Consider the following 13,625-nt stretch of genomic DNA (forward strand, 5'->3'; position numbering starts at 1 on the left):
TGATTTGGGTATCGGGGTAATAGTCACCTTGCAAAAAGAGTTTAGCATTGTCCCTTCTGTTTCTATTATGTGGAACAATTTGAGAAGTATTGGCATTAGTTCTTCTTTGAAATTCTGGTAGAATTCTGTGCTGAAACAATCTGGCCCTGGGCTGTTTTTGGTTGGGAGACTTTTGATGACTGCCTCTATTTCTTTAGGAGTTGTAGGTCTATTTAAATTGTTTATCTGTTCTTGATTTATTTTTGGTATGTGGTACCTATCCAGAAAATTGTCCATTTCCTTTTATTTTTCTATTTTGAGGAGTACAAATTTTTGAAATATGACCTGATAATTTTTTGGATTTCTTCTGTGTCTGTTATTATGGTCCCCTTTTAATTTCTGATTTTGTTAATTTGCATTTTGGTTAGTTTGGATAAATATTTGTGTATCTTTTTTATTTTCTCAAAGAATCAAATCTTTCTGTCATTGATTTTTGTATTGCTTTCTTTGTTTCTACTTTATTGATTTCAGTCTTCAATTTGATTATTTCCTGGTGTCTACTCCTCTTGGGCGAGTTTGCTTCTTTTTGTTCTAGAGCTTTCAGGTGTGTTGCTAAATCACTAATGTGAAATTTCTTGAGGTTCTGGTAGAATTCTGTGCCGAAACAATCTGGCCCTGGGCTGTTTTTGGTTGGGAGACTTTATGTAGGCACTTAGCACTATGAATTTCTCTCTTAGCACTTCTTTCAAAGTGGCCCATAAGTTTGGGTATGTGTGTATTCATTTTCATTGAATTCTAGGATGTCTCTAATTTTTTTATTTTTTTTCCTTTACCCTGGGGTGATTCAATTGAGCATTATTCAGTTTCCATGAGTTTGTGGGCTTTCTGAAATTAGTGTTGTTGTTGAATTCTAACTTTAAGTCATGGTGATCCAATAAGATACAGGGGTTATTCCATTTTTTTTGTATTCATTGAGGTTTGCTTTGTTACTGAATATGTGGTCAATTTTTGAAAAGGTTTCATGAGGTACTGAGAAGAAGGTATATTCTTCTGTGTTTGGATGGAATGTTTATAGGTGTCCATTTGAGTCATAACTTCTGTTAGTTCCTTTATTTCTTTGTTAATTTCTGTCTGGCAGTCCTGTTCAGTGGTGAGAGTGGAGTGTTGAAGTCTCAAACTATTAGTGTGTGGGGTTTCATGTGTGATTTAAGCTTTAGTAATTTTTTTTATTTTACAAATGTGGGTGGGCCTTTTATTTGGGGCATAAATGTTCAGAATTGGTACTTCATCTTGATAGATTTTTTTCTGTGATGAATATGAAATGTCCTTTTTCATCTCTTTTGATTAATTTTAGTTTGAAGTCTATTTTGTTAGATATTAGGATAGCTACACCAGGTTGTTTCTTAAGCCCGTTTGATTGGAAAATCTTTTTCCCAAAACTTTACATTGAGGTAATGTCTGTCTTGGAAGTTGAGGTGTGTTTCTTGTATGTAGCAAAAGGATGGATACTGTTTTCATATCCATTCTTTTAGCCTGTGTCTTTTTATAGATGAATTGAGACTGTTGATATTAAGAGGTATTAATGACCAGTGATTATTAGTACCTGTTACTTTTGGTTTTGTTGTTGTTGTTAGTATTGTGTGTGTGTGTGTTTTCTTTCTTTGGGTCTTGCTGGTATGGGATTATCTATTGCCTGTGTTTTTTTGTGGGTGTAGTTAGATTCCTTGGGCTGGAATTTTCTTTCTAGTACTTTGGGATGGGATCGATTTGTGAATAGGTATTGTTTAAATCTGGTTTTGTCATGGAATATCTTGTTTTCTCCATCTATGGTGATTGAGAGCTTTGCTGGGTATAGTAGTCTGGGATGGCATCTGTGGTGTGGTCTCTTAGTGTCTACAAAATGCTTATCCAGGACCCTTTGGCTTTCAGAGATTTTGTTGAGACGTCATGTGTAATTCTAATAGGTCTCTCTTTATATGTTACTTGACCTTTTTCCTTTGCAGCTCTTAATATTCTTTATTTATTCTATATCTTTAGTGTTTTGATTATTATGAGATGAGCGGACATTTTTTTTTGGTCCAGTCTATTTGGTGTTCTGTAAACTTCTTGTACTTTAATAGGCATATTCTTATTTAGGTTGAAAAGGTTTTCTTCTATGATTTTGTTGAATATATTTTCTGTACCTTTGAGCTGGACTTCTCCTTCTCTTCCTATTATTCTTAGTTTTGGTCTTTTCTTGGTGTCCCAGATTTCCTGGACATTTTGTGTTAAGAGTTTGTTGCATTTAACATTTCCTCTATCATATGTTCAACACCCAAGATTCTCTCTTTCAGCTATTATATTCTGTTAGTTGCTTGTAACTGTAGTTCCTGATTGTTTACCCAGATTTTCCATTTCCAGAATTCCCTTGGTTTGTGGGGGTTTTTTTATTGCCTCTAAATCAGTTTTCAAGTCTTGAACCATTTTGTTCACCTGTTTGTCTTTTCCTGGCTTTCTTTGCTTTCTTTAAGGGATTTGATGTTTTCTTCTAATTTTTGCCTTTCCTCCGCTTTTGTAAGGGAATTTTTTATTTCCTCTTTAAGAACTCTATCATCTTCATAAAGTTATTTTTAAGGTCATTTTCTTCTGCTTCATGTGCATTGGGATGTTCAGGTCTTGCTGTTGTAGAACCACTATTTTCTGGTGGTGCATGTTGCTCTTTATGTTGTTGAATGTGGTCTTACACTACCATCTGTCTGCCCATCTCATCCTCCAGTAGGTGTGGGTGGGGCCTATGATTCAAGGGGTCCATCTTCCTCCAATTGGTACATGTGGGGCCTGTGGCTTGGGTGATCACTCTTCCTCCTAATGCAGGCTGGCCATGCCTCTGGTGGATGCTGATATGTTTCGGAAGCTCCTCCAGGTGTAGGCGGGACCAAGACTCTGGTGGTCGGAGATGACCTTGAGAGTGGTTGGAGGTGTAGAGAGGCTGCTCCCAGGTCACTGGGGCTTTGCTGAATGGGGGGTGGAATGGGATGTGCCTCTAGGAACCATGGCCTAGAGAGTCGAAGCATTAGTTCTTAAACTGAAGCTCACACTAAATCATATAGAGGTCTTGGTCAAAATTAGTTATTGTCCCTCCCTCCCAGACTTCTGACCCAATGGGTCTGGGGGAGTAGGGCCCTAGAATGTGTATTTCTCAGACTTCCCCAGGTGATGTGAAGCTTGTGCTGGGGAAGAGGAGAAGGAACAGAAGCTCTTAGCATAAGCTTTCTTTGGATTGAAATTTCATCCTTTAAAAGAGCAATTTTGGACCAGCAAAATAGCTTAGTGGGTAAGGTGCTTGCCACCAAGCCTGACCCCCTGAGTCCTGTCCTCAAGACCCACATGGTGGAAAGAGAAAACTGATTTTTGGCTTCCACATAAGCCATGGCACATGCATGCCTGCACAACACAAACACACACACACACACAGAAAGACTATAAAAGCCCTAAAATTTAAGTTGCAGAATGGATGATAAAGGCAAAAGAACTTAAATGTCCTATAAAGTTCCTTCCTTAGTAAGGAGATAGGAGTTGAATCAACTGTTTTAACTGGGAGTGTTTCTTTTTATGTATTTGTTTCAAGTAACATTTGATTTGCCTGTAAAGTTCCACATGGTAGAAAATCTGAGAAATTAAAAAAAAAAAAAAAAAGAGTCAACTAAGCCAAGTCCCCAGAGATAAGCACTCTTGTCATCATGGTCCATGGGGAAGAAGACAGTTTGAAAGGAAGACTTGATGAATTGCTCATGATGACAGACACCCAACTCAATCTGTGATGTCAGCTCAGTGATCTGCGTCTGGTTTCAGCACTTCAAGGTTGAGTGGTGTCTTACAGGAAAAGAGAAATAGCTTTCATTGGATGTGTGCCAGATGTGTGCCCTTTGTATCTACTTCCTCATGGAATCCTCACCACAGCCCGCCAAAGGCATATGTCCTCACTGTTTAACAGGCAAGGTCAGAGAAGTCTCATAGCTGGGAAGTAGCAGTCACCTGCACAGTGTTAAGCCTCTGATTTGTGTCTGTGTGGTGTCCCATATAGGGACTGCCACAGCCTCTGTGGACTAGCTGAGGCTATATAAATTCTTTGAAGAGGAGAGAATAGCAAAGTACTCAACATGAGTCTATGGAGCTTCCTACCTTTCAGCTTTTTGGACAGAAGCCATGGAGAAGTCACTGTCATGGGAGTAGTCACATGTGAGATGAGATAAGTCTTCACAGGATGACACCTTAGATTACAGGGCATTAAAAGCAGGCAGGACTGGGGCAAAACTGGCATGGATGATGTATGCATGTGGTCAGTGAGCTGAGAAACAAAGGTTTGGTTTCTCTTCGGTGGCTGGAGCTTGCTCATTTAAAAGAACCCATGAAATGAAGAGCTGCAGGCCATCAGCTAAGGTCCTTGGATTTGATCAGACAAGCTCACGTTTTTGACTTTACTGACAAGTTCAGCAATGAGATGAATGGCGGAAAGGGGCAGGGATGGTTAAGGAAAGAAAGCAAGAAGCTGTGTTGTTTTTATTTCTAGACCCTGAAAGCCCTAAGGATGTTTATAAGCAGACAACCAAATGGGAATAAATGGCAGCCGCACTTAAGAAGTGGGTGACCCTGAGTGAGTGGTGTTACTTTGAAAGCAGAACTAAGTCTACCACGAAAGGGCTATCCTTCAAAAAGAAAGAGACAAGAGTGTAGGCAGCCTGACCTCTAGAGAGAGAGGTCACTACATGTGGAGGATGGTCAGCATATGAGGGAGAAGAATTGAGGGAGCCCACAGCCTGCCACAGTTTCTGCAAGTCAAAGTCCAGCGCTGGAGGCATAGCTTCGTGGCTTTCATGAGACCTCTGGGTTTGATCCCAATACTACAAGCAAACAAATGTGCTTGATGCAGAAGGAAACCTGCAGAAGGATGCTGGAGATTTTAGATCATCTCCCCTCCTATCACAGCCCATTTCCCCAGCCAGCTCCCACCTTCCTGAGTTGTAACATGGCGGCTAGACAGACCACTAAAAGTGGTCCTAAGATTTCACAGATACAGATAATCCACCTAGTGTTGGTAAACAACCCTCATAGGACTTAGAGATGAAAGTTTTTGAAACTGAGACTGATTTTTTTTAATACAAGAACTAGAGAAGCTCCTCATATCTCTGAGTTACTGGTCTCCCCTCTCCAGAGAATATCTCTTATCTCTCTCTCTCTCTCTCTCTCTCTCTCTCTCTCTCTCTCTCTCTCTCTGTCTGTCTCCAGGAGAGAGTGAGGCATGGAGAGATTTCTCCAATTACATAGATAGACCTTGTTGATCTAGACCGCGCGCTGTTGGCTCCCTGTGAGGGCTAGTTTAGTTCCTGCCCTTAGCAAAGAAGATGCAATCAGCTAGAAATTCATGGGGACCTGAGCAGCGGGGTGCATAGGAGGAGGAAAGACATGTGTGATGGAAAATCGTGCAATGGTTCCCATCCTGGAGAGGACACTTTGAGGCCCCATGGCTTGGCTCTGAAGATGACCCTTTGAGGCCCCATGGCTTGGCTGGGGCCAGGATGCCTCTGTTCATGGTTTCCAGAGGCTAAAAGGGGTCTGGGGTTCCCTGAAGCTGCTGAGGGCATTAATGCGAGGACTGGCCAGTCAGAAAATACAAAGGCCTGGGGGGCACAGGGTAGAAGGAAGGTAAGGAACAAGCCAGTCAGAAAATACAAAGGCCTGGGGGTCACAGGGTAGAAGGAAGGTAATGAACAAGCGTGCTTCTGTGACAGCAAAGAGGTGGTGGGAAGAATGGTGAGCCTCCTGGCCAAGGGAAGTTGTAAGGTCTCTGTGGACATGGGGGAGGGGAGAAAGGGAGTAGTGGTTTCAGAGGGGGGTGAAGTGTTGTCACGTCTGTCCCTAGTAGATGTCTTACACATTATGCCCTGGCTCTTCCCTTGGAGGGAGTCAAAGATTACTGCTGTTTAGATGTGTGGGTTTGTTTCTCCTAGAGCGAAGGCCAAAGAAACGATTTGTTATAACCATGAGAGTTTCTATCTACTGATTCACTTTTCAGGCGTGCCATATGTTTTGCCTCATTTAATGCTAGCAACTCTGCGGAGACTCCAAAAGCTTCAAGTTGCACAGCTAGAATTGTCTGGCCCTCAAAACCTTTATTTAAAGAAGCTACCCCCATGTTCCCATTTCTCAGAATTTCCTTGAGTCCTCAGAATCCAGCTCCAAGCTGACAGAAACCTTAACATACCCTCAGGTTTCTCAGACTACAGCACACCACAGGCCACGATGAAGCATTGGGTGGGAATGCGACTTTTGTCATCTCAACTTCATTTATTTCCCATGTTAAAAGACATCTCCAGACCAGGCATGGAGGCTCATGCCTGTAATCTCAGTACTCTGGAGGCAAGGCAGGAAGATCATGAAGTTTTATGCCAGCCTGGACTATAGAGTGAGACCCTGTTTTAACAAACCAGAGGCTGGGAGGTTGGGGGGGGCGGGGGCTGTGAGAAAGGTTTGTTTGTTTTTACATAAAATCCTTGGTGTGCTGATAGTGGCCAGTAGAAGGGGCTGTTAAGCGCTTGCCCCTGTCCCCTTTGAGGCTGGAGCACTGTGGGTTGGTATTAAGGTGTGGCAACTCTAGGAGCTGTTTCGCGTTTGCACTTGATTTCCTCTTGGCTGGGCTGTGACATACCAATAGGGCTGGAGCACTGGACATTTTGGGGGACTCTGTGGCAACCATTTCCTGTTGTGTTGGGAGATGGCCTCTCAAGGGCCTCAGCAGATCTCCCACCCTGTCTTCTGCCCTGTTCTTCAGTGTTGGAGGGAGACCAAGGCAGAGCTGGGCTGGTTTACAGCTAACCTTGCAGTCGCTGAGACGCCAGGGTGGGGGCCCATCACCCTGCATAGCAGCATGCATCTGTTCCACGCATGGACAGGCAGAGTCTTTGGGAGTCAAATGGGACTTGCCCGCAGTTACCTCAAAATGGAAACAAAAACAAATAAGTGTTTGTACTTTTATTGCACTTGCTGCAGAGTGCATGCTTCAGAACAGCCACACCTAGGGGACCCAAGGGACATTTCATAGACCCTTTGTGTTGCTTTTTTTACACAGTCTTTTCTCCAATAAGGGAATATTTCCCTTCCATTTGCCTGTCCCATCTCTAATTGGGGGAAGCCCCAGCAGCTAGTAAAGGAGAAGCCTAGAAAGGCTCCGCTACAGCTCACTTCAGCTTTATGTATCCCGGGCCTTCCCCCACACGGTTTCCCTCACCCAGGGCTGGTGGAGCAGCTGGAAACACGCTTTAGCATCACACCATAGCCTTGTTCTTCCCCTCAGAACAGACAGCCCTGAGCTTGTCCTGCAGGCTCACGAGCCCTGATTCGTAGTCTCCTCTAAGCCTCTGCTTGTGGGGCTTTTCTCTGCAGCCTGAAGTTTGACTGTTTATATGCGTGCACCTGCCTACGCTCTTCAGGTGACCTGGAGAGCGAGCGACGGGAGGATATGTTTTCAGGCTAGGGAGTTGAGTTTTAAAAAATAGACCTCCCTAGGGTGTGAGAGATGCAGTCTTTAATATAGGAAATGCAATCCCTTGCTAAAGACCTACCAGAGTCGCCGGTTCCCTTAACTCTTGCTTCCATGCAAATTAGCTAAGAATGGGTTCCAAGGCAAGAAGCTGGAAGCACAGACCACCGAGTGAGGTGGGAGGTGGGGGACTCTCACTGGCTAAGGGTCTGTGTTTCTCCTTCTTCCCCTGCAGCCCTGGCCCGCCACCGCTACACGAAGCAGGTTCAGGCCCTAGGTCCTCAGAGGATGGAAAAACCCCTGTACTGGGGGTCGGACAGGAGCTCCCCAGTTTCATCTTATGCAATGAACCCGCTGCTGCAGCGAGGTAAATTTTGCCAGAAAGCCATGGGAGGAAGAGGGCAGAGGGAGAGGGCAGACTTATGGCCCGCTCACAGAGGAGCTGCATGCCCAGTGGAGTGGGAGGGAGTGGAATCTTGCTAAGGAACATGCCACTTTAAGAGCTAGTTCCTAGAAGGATGTCTAGGGACCGCAGTTCAGTACGCCTTATCTTTGCTTCCATTCAGATTTGTCTTTACGGTCCAGCCTTCCGCAGATGCCAATGACCCAGACGGTTGCCCACCCTCCAGTGCCCAATGGTGTTCTGGAATATTTGGAGAAAGAATTGCGGAACCTGAACCCAGGCCAGCCTCCCGATCTCAGAACCAAATCTGGCTACCCTTGCAGCATGCTGTCCTCCCTGGGCTCTGCAGAGGTTGTGGAACGCAGAGTCATCCACTTGCCCCCGCTGATCAGAGACCCACTGTCCTCCAGGACCAGCAGCTCCTCACACCAGCAGCGGCTCAACCCTGCTTCTTCTAGACACTGGGATCCGAGTGAGGGCCGGAGGCAGCGCTATCACTCGGATTTCCTCCAAGAGCTCCAGGATCGGGGGATCAGACCCTGGGTCCCAGGGAGAAGGGAGTTGGACCCCCATTGGAGTGGGAGGCACCACCGCTCTAGGCCCCACGAGTCCTCCATGCCCTGGTCAGACTGGGACAGCCTGAGCGAAGGCCCCTCGTCCAGTGAGGCCCCTTGGCCCCCCAGACGTCCAGAGCCCCGGGAAGGTGCCCAGAGGCATGGGAGACGCAGGCACCGCAGCTACTCACCTCCCTTGCCCTCGGGCCCCAGTTCTTGGAGCTCTGAAGAGGAGAAAGAGTCACTGCCCAGGAATTGGGGTGCCCAGCGCCACCACCGCCGCCATCGCCGCCGTTCACAATCCCCAAACTGGCCTGAGGAGAAGCCACCCAGCTACCGTTCACTGGATGTCACCCCAGGCAAGAACAACAGGAAAAAAGGGAATGTGGAGAGGCGCTTGGTGAGCCTGGGACATCCTATGGAGGGTCGGGCATAGTCACTGGCCCCACAGCCAGCATCTTGTCCACAGCTGACACAGACCCTGCAAAGTCCTTTTCTGCATAACGGTCGGGGCAGGATGGGGCACACTGTCTTTTTTTGGAAGGAAAGGGCCGAGTCAGTGCAGGGTGCAGAAGAGGCCCAGGGCTTGCATCCCATTTAGGAGTAAAACTTTAGAGTGCTGTGAACACTGAAGGTACTGGCCACTGTGTAGCAGTCTAAGGAGTAAACCCAGGAGAACACAGGACATAAGCGCCTCTGGCATTTCAGGCATTTTTTTATTTTTTAGAGGCATGATTTTTAAGTCAGGTATGGTGGCACACACCTTTAGTCCCAGCCTGTAATCCCAGCACTCAGGAGGCTGAGACAGAAAAACTGCCTCAAGTTCAAGGCCAACCTGATCTACCTTCCGAAACCCCGTCTCTGAAGTACCATGACTTTAAGACATCATTGTACAATTACCCCACCCAAGTGCCAGCTGATGTTTTTATGAAAATGTTCCACCATTGCTCAAATGTAAATGAGCTACTTACTCAGGCAATTTATGGGCTACCAATGAATAGCTCTTCTCAGGCCAAAACCTTTTCATCGTTTTTCTTCTGCTGAGACAGGCAGGTCTCAGGAAGCTCTGAGGGGAAGTCCCAGAGGAAGGCCATAATCGAAGAACAGCAGTCTCTTAGGGGCTTTGAAGGACATACCTACCATTACACACACACACACACACACACACACACACACACACACACACATTTAAAATCAAATGTGTGGGAAGGTGAGGTGCAGGGTGTTTCTCTAGGGCCAGCTGAGGTGGAGGAGCGGCGTGAGGAAGGCAGTGAAGCCCATCGGGTGCTTCCGAAATCACCAATGGCAGTTGTGTCAGCTCACAGGTGTCCTGTGGGTGCCAAGATCTGCAGTATTGAAAGCAGCTCCTGCCAGCCCTGGGCACTGAACTGTGTACATTTTGCATATGTCGTATACCCCATGCAGCCCTGTACTGTGACGGCCTCTGAGTTAAGAGATTTGTGTGCCAGTGGCCCTCTGCCCTGGGCTGGTCTCTCATGAACCTCTTTGTCTTAGCTGAAGCTTAAGGAGTGAGCTCATCCACACATGATAAGGTCAATAGAACAAATCCTGGAAGAAAGCACAGAACCAGTTAAAGCTGGAATATCTAGAACCACCATCAAATATAATATCTAAATATGCCTCTTCCTTTTAGTAGAAAAAAAATGCGATTTCAAGTTTTGCCTCCAATATCTGAGCTCTATTTTCTTTTAGGTTGCTTTTTTCTTTTTCTTTTCATCCAGTTAACTTACTTAGCTCCTTCTAAGCCTTGGAATATAAGAGGAAGGGTACAAGACATTATGTTCTAGACACTGAGGCAGTCCTGATTCATTTAGCCTCATGCGGCTCGGAAAGGCTGAGTAACAAAGGCAGAACACATAGCAATAGAGAATGAAGTCCAAGTCTGAACATAGCCCTCTGGTTCTTAAGCTTTTTCAATAACCCGCACTGTTTCCTCAGATGAAAGGCAATTTTTGAGATCAATAATGCTTTCTAGTGATCAATTTTCTCCAAGTATCAATATTTAAAAAAAAAATTAAGAGGTACATAAGAAGCAATTCTGCCATAATTTTTATTTATAAAATTACCCTTGAGAAGCAAAGATTTTGTCCAAATAATTAAAAAAATTCCCCATTGTCTGAGTTTGTTTTTTAGAATTATCACTTAATTGCATCCAACTTTCTACTTATATTCTGTCAGTGGCCAGAAGTCCAGGACCAAAGCTTGACTGCAGATTGGTTCATTTAAAGGGTGCATTTTTGTATCTCTGTAGCTTTATTGTGAAGGAGACTCTGTGCTGGTGCTCAATGCTTCCTCCATAGATGTCTGAAGACACTGGAGCTCGCTGCTTTCAGTATTGTGCACCATTAGGCCACTAGATGGTGACTTTTGATTGAGCAGCGCTCGAAGTTCCTCTATTCCTTACATTAAAAATATGTAATCACTGTTAAGTCAGGCTTTATCAGTGACAGATTTACCATAACTTTAAATAAAATATTCCTTAAACTATTTTAATAATTATTTACTATTTTTGAGAAATGTCCATTAAAATATTTTAATCAGAGAAACAGGAAATAGATATTTTAGGCTCATATGGCACCTTTTCTCTCAAGAGTAATGTTTAATAAATATACACAATCTAGGGATTCTGTGCACCTAACCTCCTGGCCATCTAAAACAGGCAAGAGGTGCTGTCTGCTCAGTACCCAGGAAAACACAAACCTTCTGCTGTGGCAGCGCCTGCTCAGCTTGACTCCAGCTGAGCTCTCCCTAGCTGGTGGCCTTTTCACTCAGAGAAAGCAAAGCAGGAACTTCAAGCTTTCCACTCCGGTGGCTTCAGAATGAATGAGCCCAGTGTCCCTAGCCTCCTTCAGATTATCTTTCTTTCCAATCTCACCCTAATAGAATGAGCTCCAAGACCCTCTGGTATTATCTTCACAGCCTGACCCACATACGTCTGTTCTAGTGAGAAGAAAGCCACGGTGTTTGCTTCTGCGCTAACCTCAAATGCTCTGTAGTGACTACCAGGGATTATATTTTTGTCTTAAGTTCTTTATTTTGTTTTGTTTTGTTTTAAAGTTGTATTGAGATCTGCGATCTTCTACTTTGAGTGTCCCTGAACATGCCAAGGTCTTCCTGGACAAAGTCCCTTTAGTCCTTTTTGGTGTTGACTGTTCTCTGGCACAGTATTCAGATTAGAACCCTTGGCCCTGAAAACTCATTCAATACTGAGAAACAGATTTTGAAGCAATCTGATGCACATACCCACGCAATATCTATGACTGTTCATCATAGAGCAGGTATTTATCTTCTCAAATAAGAAGATGGTCTCGTTCCTGAACTCCAGCTATAAATTTGCAAAAATGCAATAAAATTATCCCCCTCCCTGAAAGACATGGAGAGGTTTGAGTAGCATAAACCACAATTCTTGCCTTATCAAGAAGGAAAAACAAACACACAACAGACCCACAAATAACAACTGTCGAAGGAAAGTTATTGAGTTTGTTCAGGAAAAGTCTGAAAAATAATTTAAGAGGACTACTAGAGTCTGAAACGGAATGAAAGGGTTGGGGAGGAATTGCTCAGAGTATAAATAAGGAGCAGAGCTGTCTTTGCACTAAATCTTGAACTAACTAGTAAGTGAAAAGCAGGCCTTTTCTTCCATCTACTGAAGACTTGGAGATATTACAAAAACGACAGTGAGGAAAGAGTAAGTAAGATTAGAAATTTTCGGAAATTGTCATCGCTTAAGGAAGGCCATCGAGAGGAGAAAGTGGCACCATGAAAGGTCAAGAAGTAGTCAGCCTCCACTTGGCGGGTTGGACCAGCTCACTTTGGGTGTTACAGGCTTGGGCTGTAGACTGGGCTGACTGTAGTTCTTGTGTTCTTATTCCTCAGGAGAGAGAGAGCTCCCATAGTGGACGGAGTGTGGTCATTTAGTCTCCAGGCACAGTGCTGTCTCTTGGATCCCTCGTGTCCTCAGCATTACCAAGATTGCCAGCTGCGTTGGAAGGGCACAACACATCTGTGTCTTACAGTTTGGGAATAAGACTCAAATAGAAGAGCTTTCAAAACAGGACTTTATGGGATTAATAGCAAGCTCCCCCCTTGATCATGCCCTCTTTGTATTACATAATCTCTGACTTGTAAGAGACCCTAACTAGGATGTGATCCCCTGGGAACATAGTGACCCACGTGTTCAAGTGGGTCATGACACTCAGGACCAAGGCAGTGTCATAATAACAACTCAGGACTCTTTAAGAAGAAATCAAACATGTTTCAGGAACAGGAAACCTATGGAATATTATGGGTAAATTCCCATGGAAACTTCCTGTCCCTCTCTTGAACTTCTTGAGGGTTTTTCCACATTGTGGTCCTGAGCATTTCTGGGTTTCAAGTTCTACTGCCTGCAGGAGTTCTATAGCCCTGTCCCTTTCACGGGCTGTTAACTGCAACTCTGAACAATCACAGGGAAGCAGTTTTGCACCAACCATATTCTTTTCTTTTTTTCTTGCACTTTCCCCTACACTTAATTTATTTTCTTATATTTTATAATAATGCTAAGATCACTTTAAGTACCTCCAAGCACTACACAGCTGTAAACAAGAAAAATAAATGTAATGGACCAAAGATTCCATCCCAAGGAAATATCTGCTTTTTTACCTTGGATCTTTACTTTTCTTCATTGATTTAAGCCTCTACCCCAGTAAATCTCATAGAAGAATCAGGCACTATACAAAGTTCTGAAATGATCCTTCTCCTGGGACTACTGACTGCTTCAGGGTTGCGATCTCCCAAGCATTAGCATGTAGGCAGGCTTTGCTGCTCAAGAGTCCCAGAAAGAAATAGCTGAGCCCTTCCTGTAACAGGGCCTATGACTGCTTTCCATTTTCCATATGGATGGTTCACAGATATTTTTATGATTGATGTGTAGGCTTTCTCTGAGTAGATTGGAATGAGGTGGTTCTAACAGTATTGATACTGTAAAAAAAAAAAATCAGCAATACCCCTGTCTATATGGTTGTGAGCTCAATCTAGAGCTAAGTGTATCAACCCATCCATTCTTCTCCAGACTTATAATTAGAAGTATGGGGGCATGGGGTGTACTAAATTTCTGTGTTTGTCAGGGGTTGCTTTCAAGATTTTTGAAATTGAAACTTAAATTAGGAAACAG

General features: G+C 44.2%; 1 protein-coding gene across 1 annotated transcript in view; it reads left to right on the top strand.

The window, feature by feature from the left end:
* Positions 1–13,083, top strand: part of Ildr1 (immunoglobulin like domain containing receptor 1) — a 35,033-nt gene extending 21,950 nt beyond the window's left edge. The window contains 3 exon segments of the mRNA XM_050122391.1: positions 7,731–7,862; positions 8,062–8,852; positions 12,350–13,083. Of these exon segments, the coding sequence (XP_049978348.1) occupies positions 7,731–7,862; positions 8,062–8,852; positions 12,350–12,391 (965 nt within the window). The 3' untranslated portion in view covers positions 12,392–13,083.
* The last annotated feature ends 542 nt before the right edge of the window (positions 13,084–13,625 follow it).

The sequence above is a fragment of the Alexandromys fortis genome, unplaced genomic scaffold (assembly GCF_014885135.2).
Source record: "Alexandromys fortis isolate MF-2015 unplaced genomic scaffold, M_Fortis_MF-2015_v1.1 scaffold_187, whole genome shotgun sequence".
Lineage (NCBI taxonomy): Eukaryota > Metazoa > Chordata > Mammalia > Rodentia > Cricetidae > Alexandromys > Alexandromys fortis.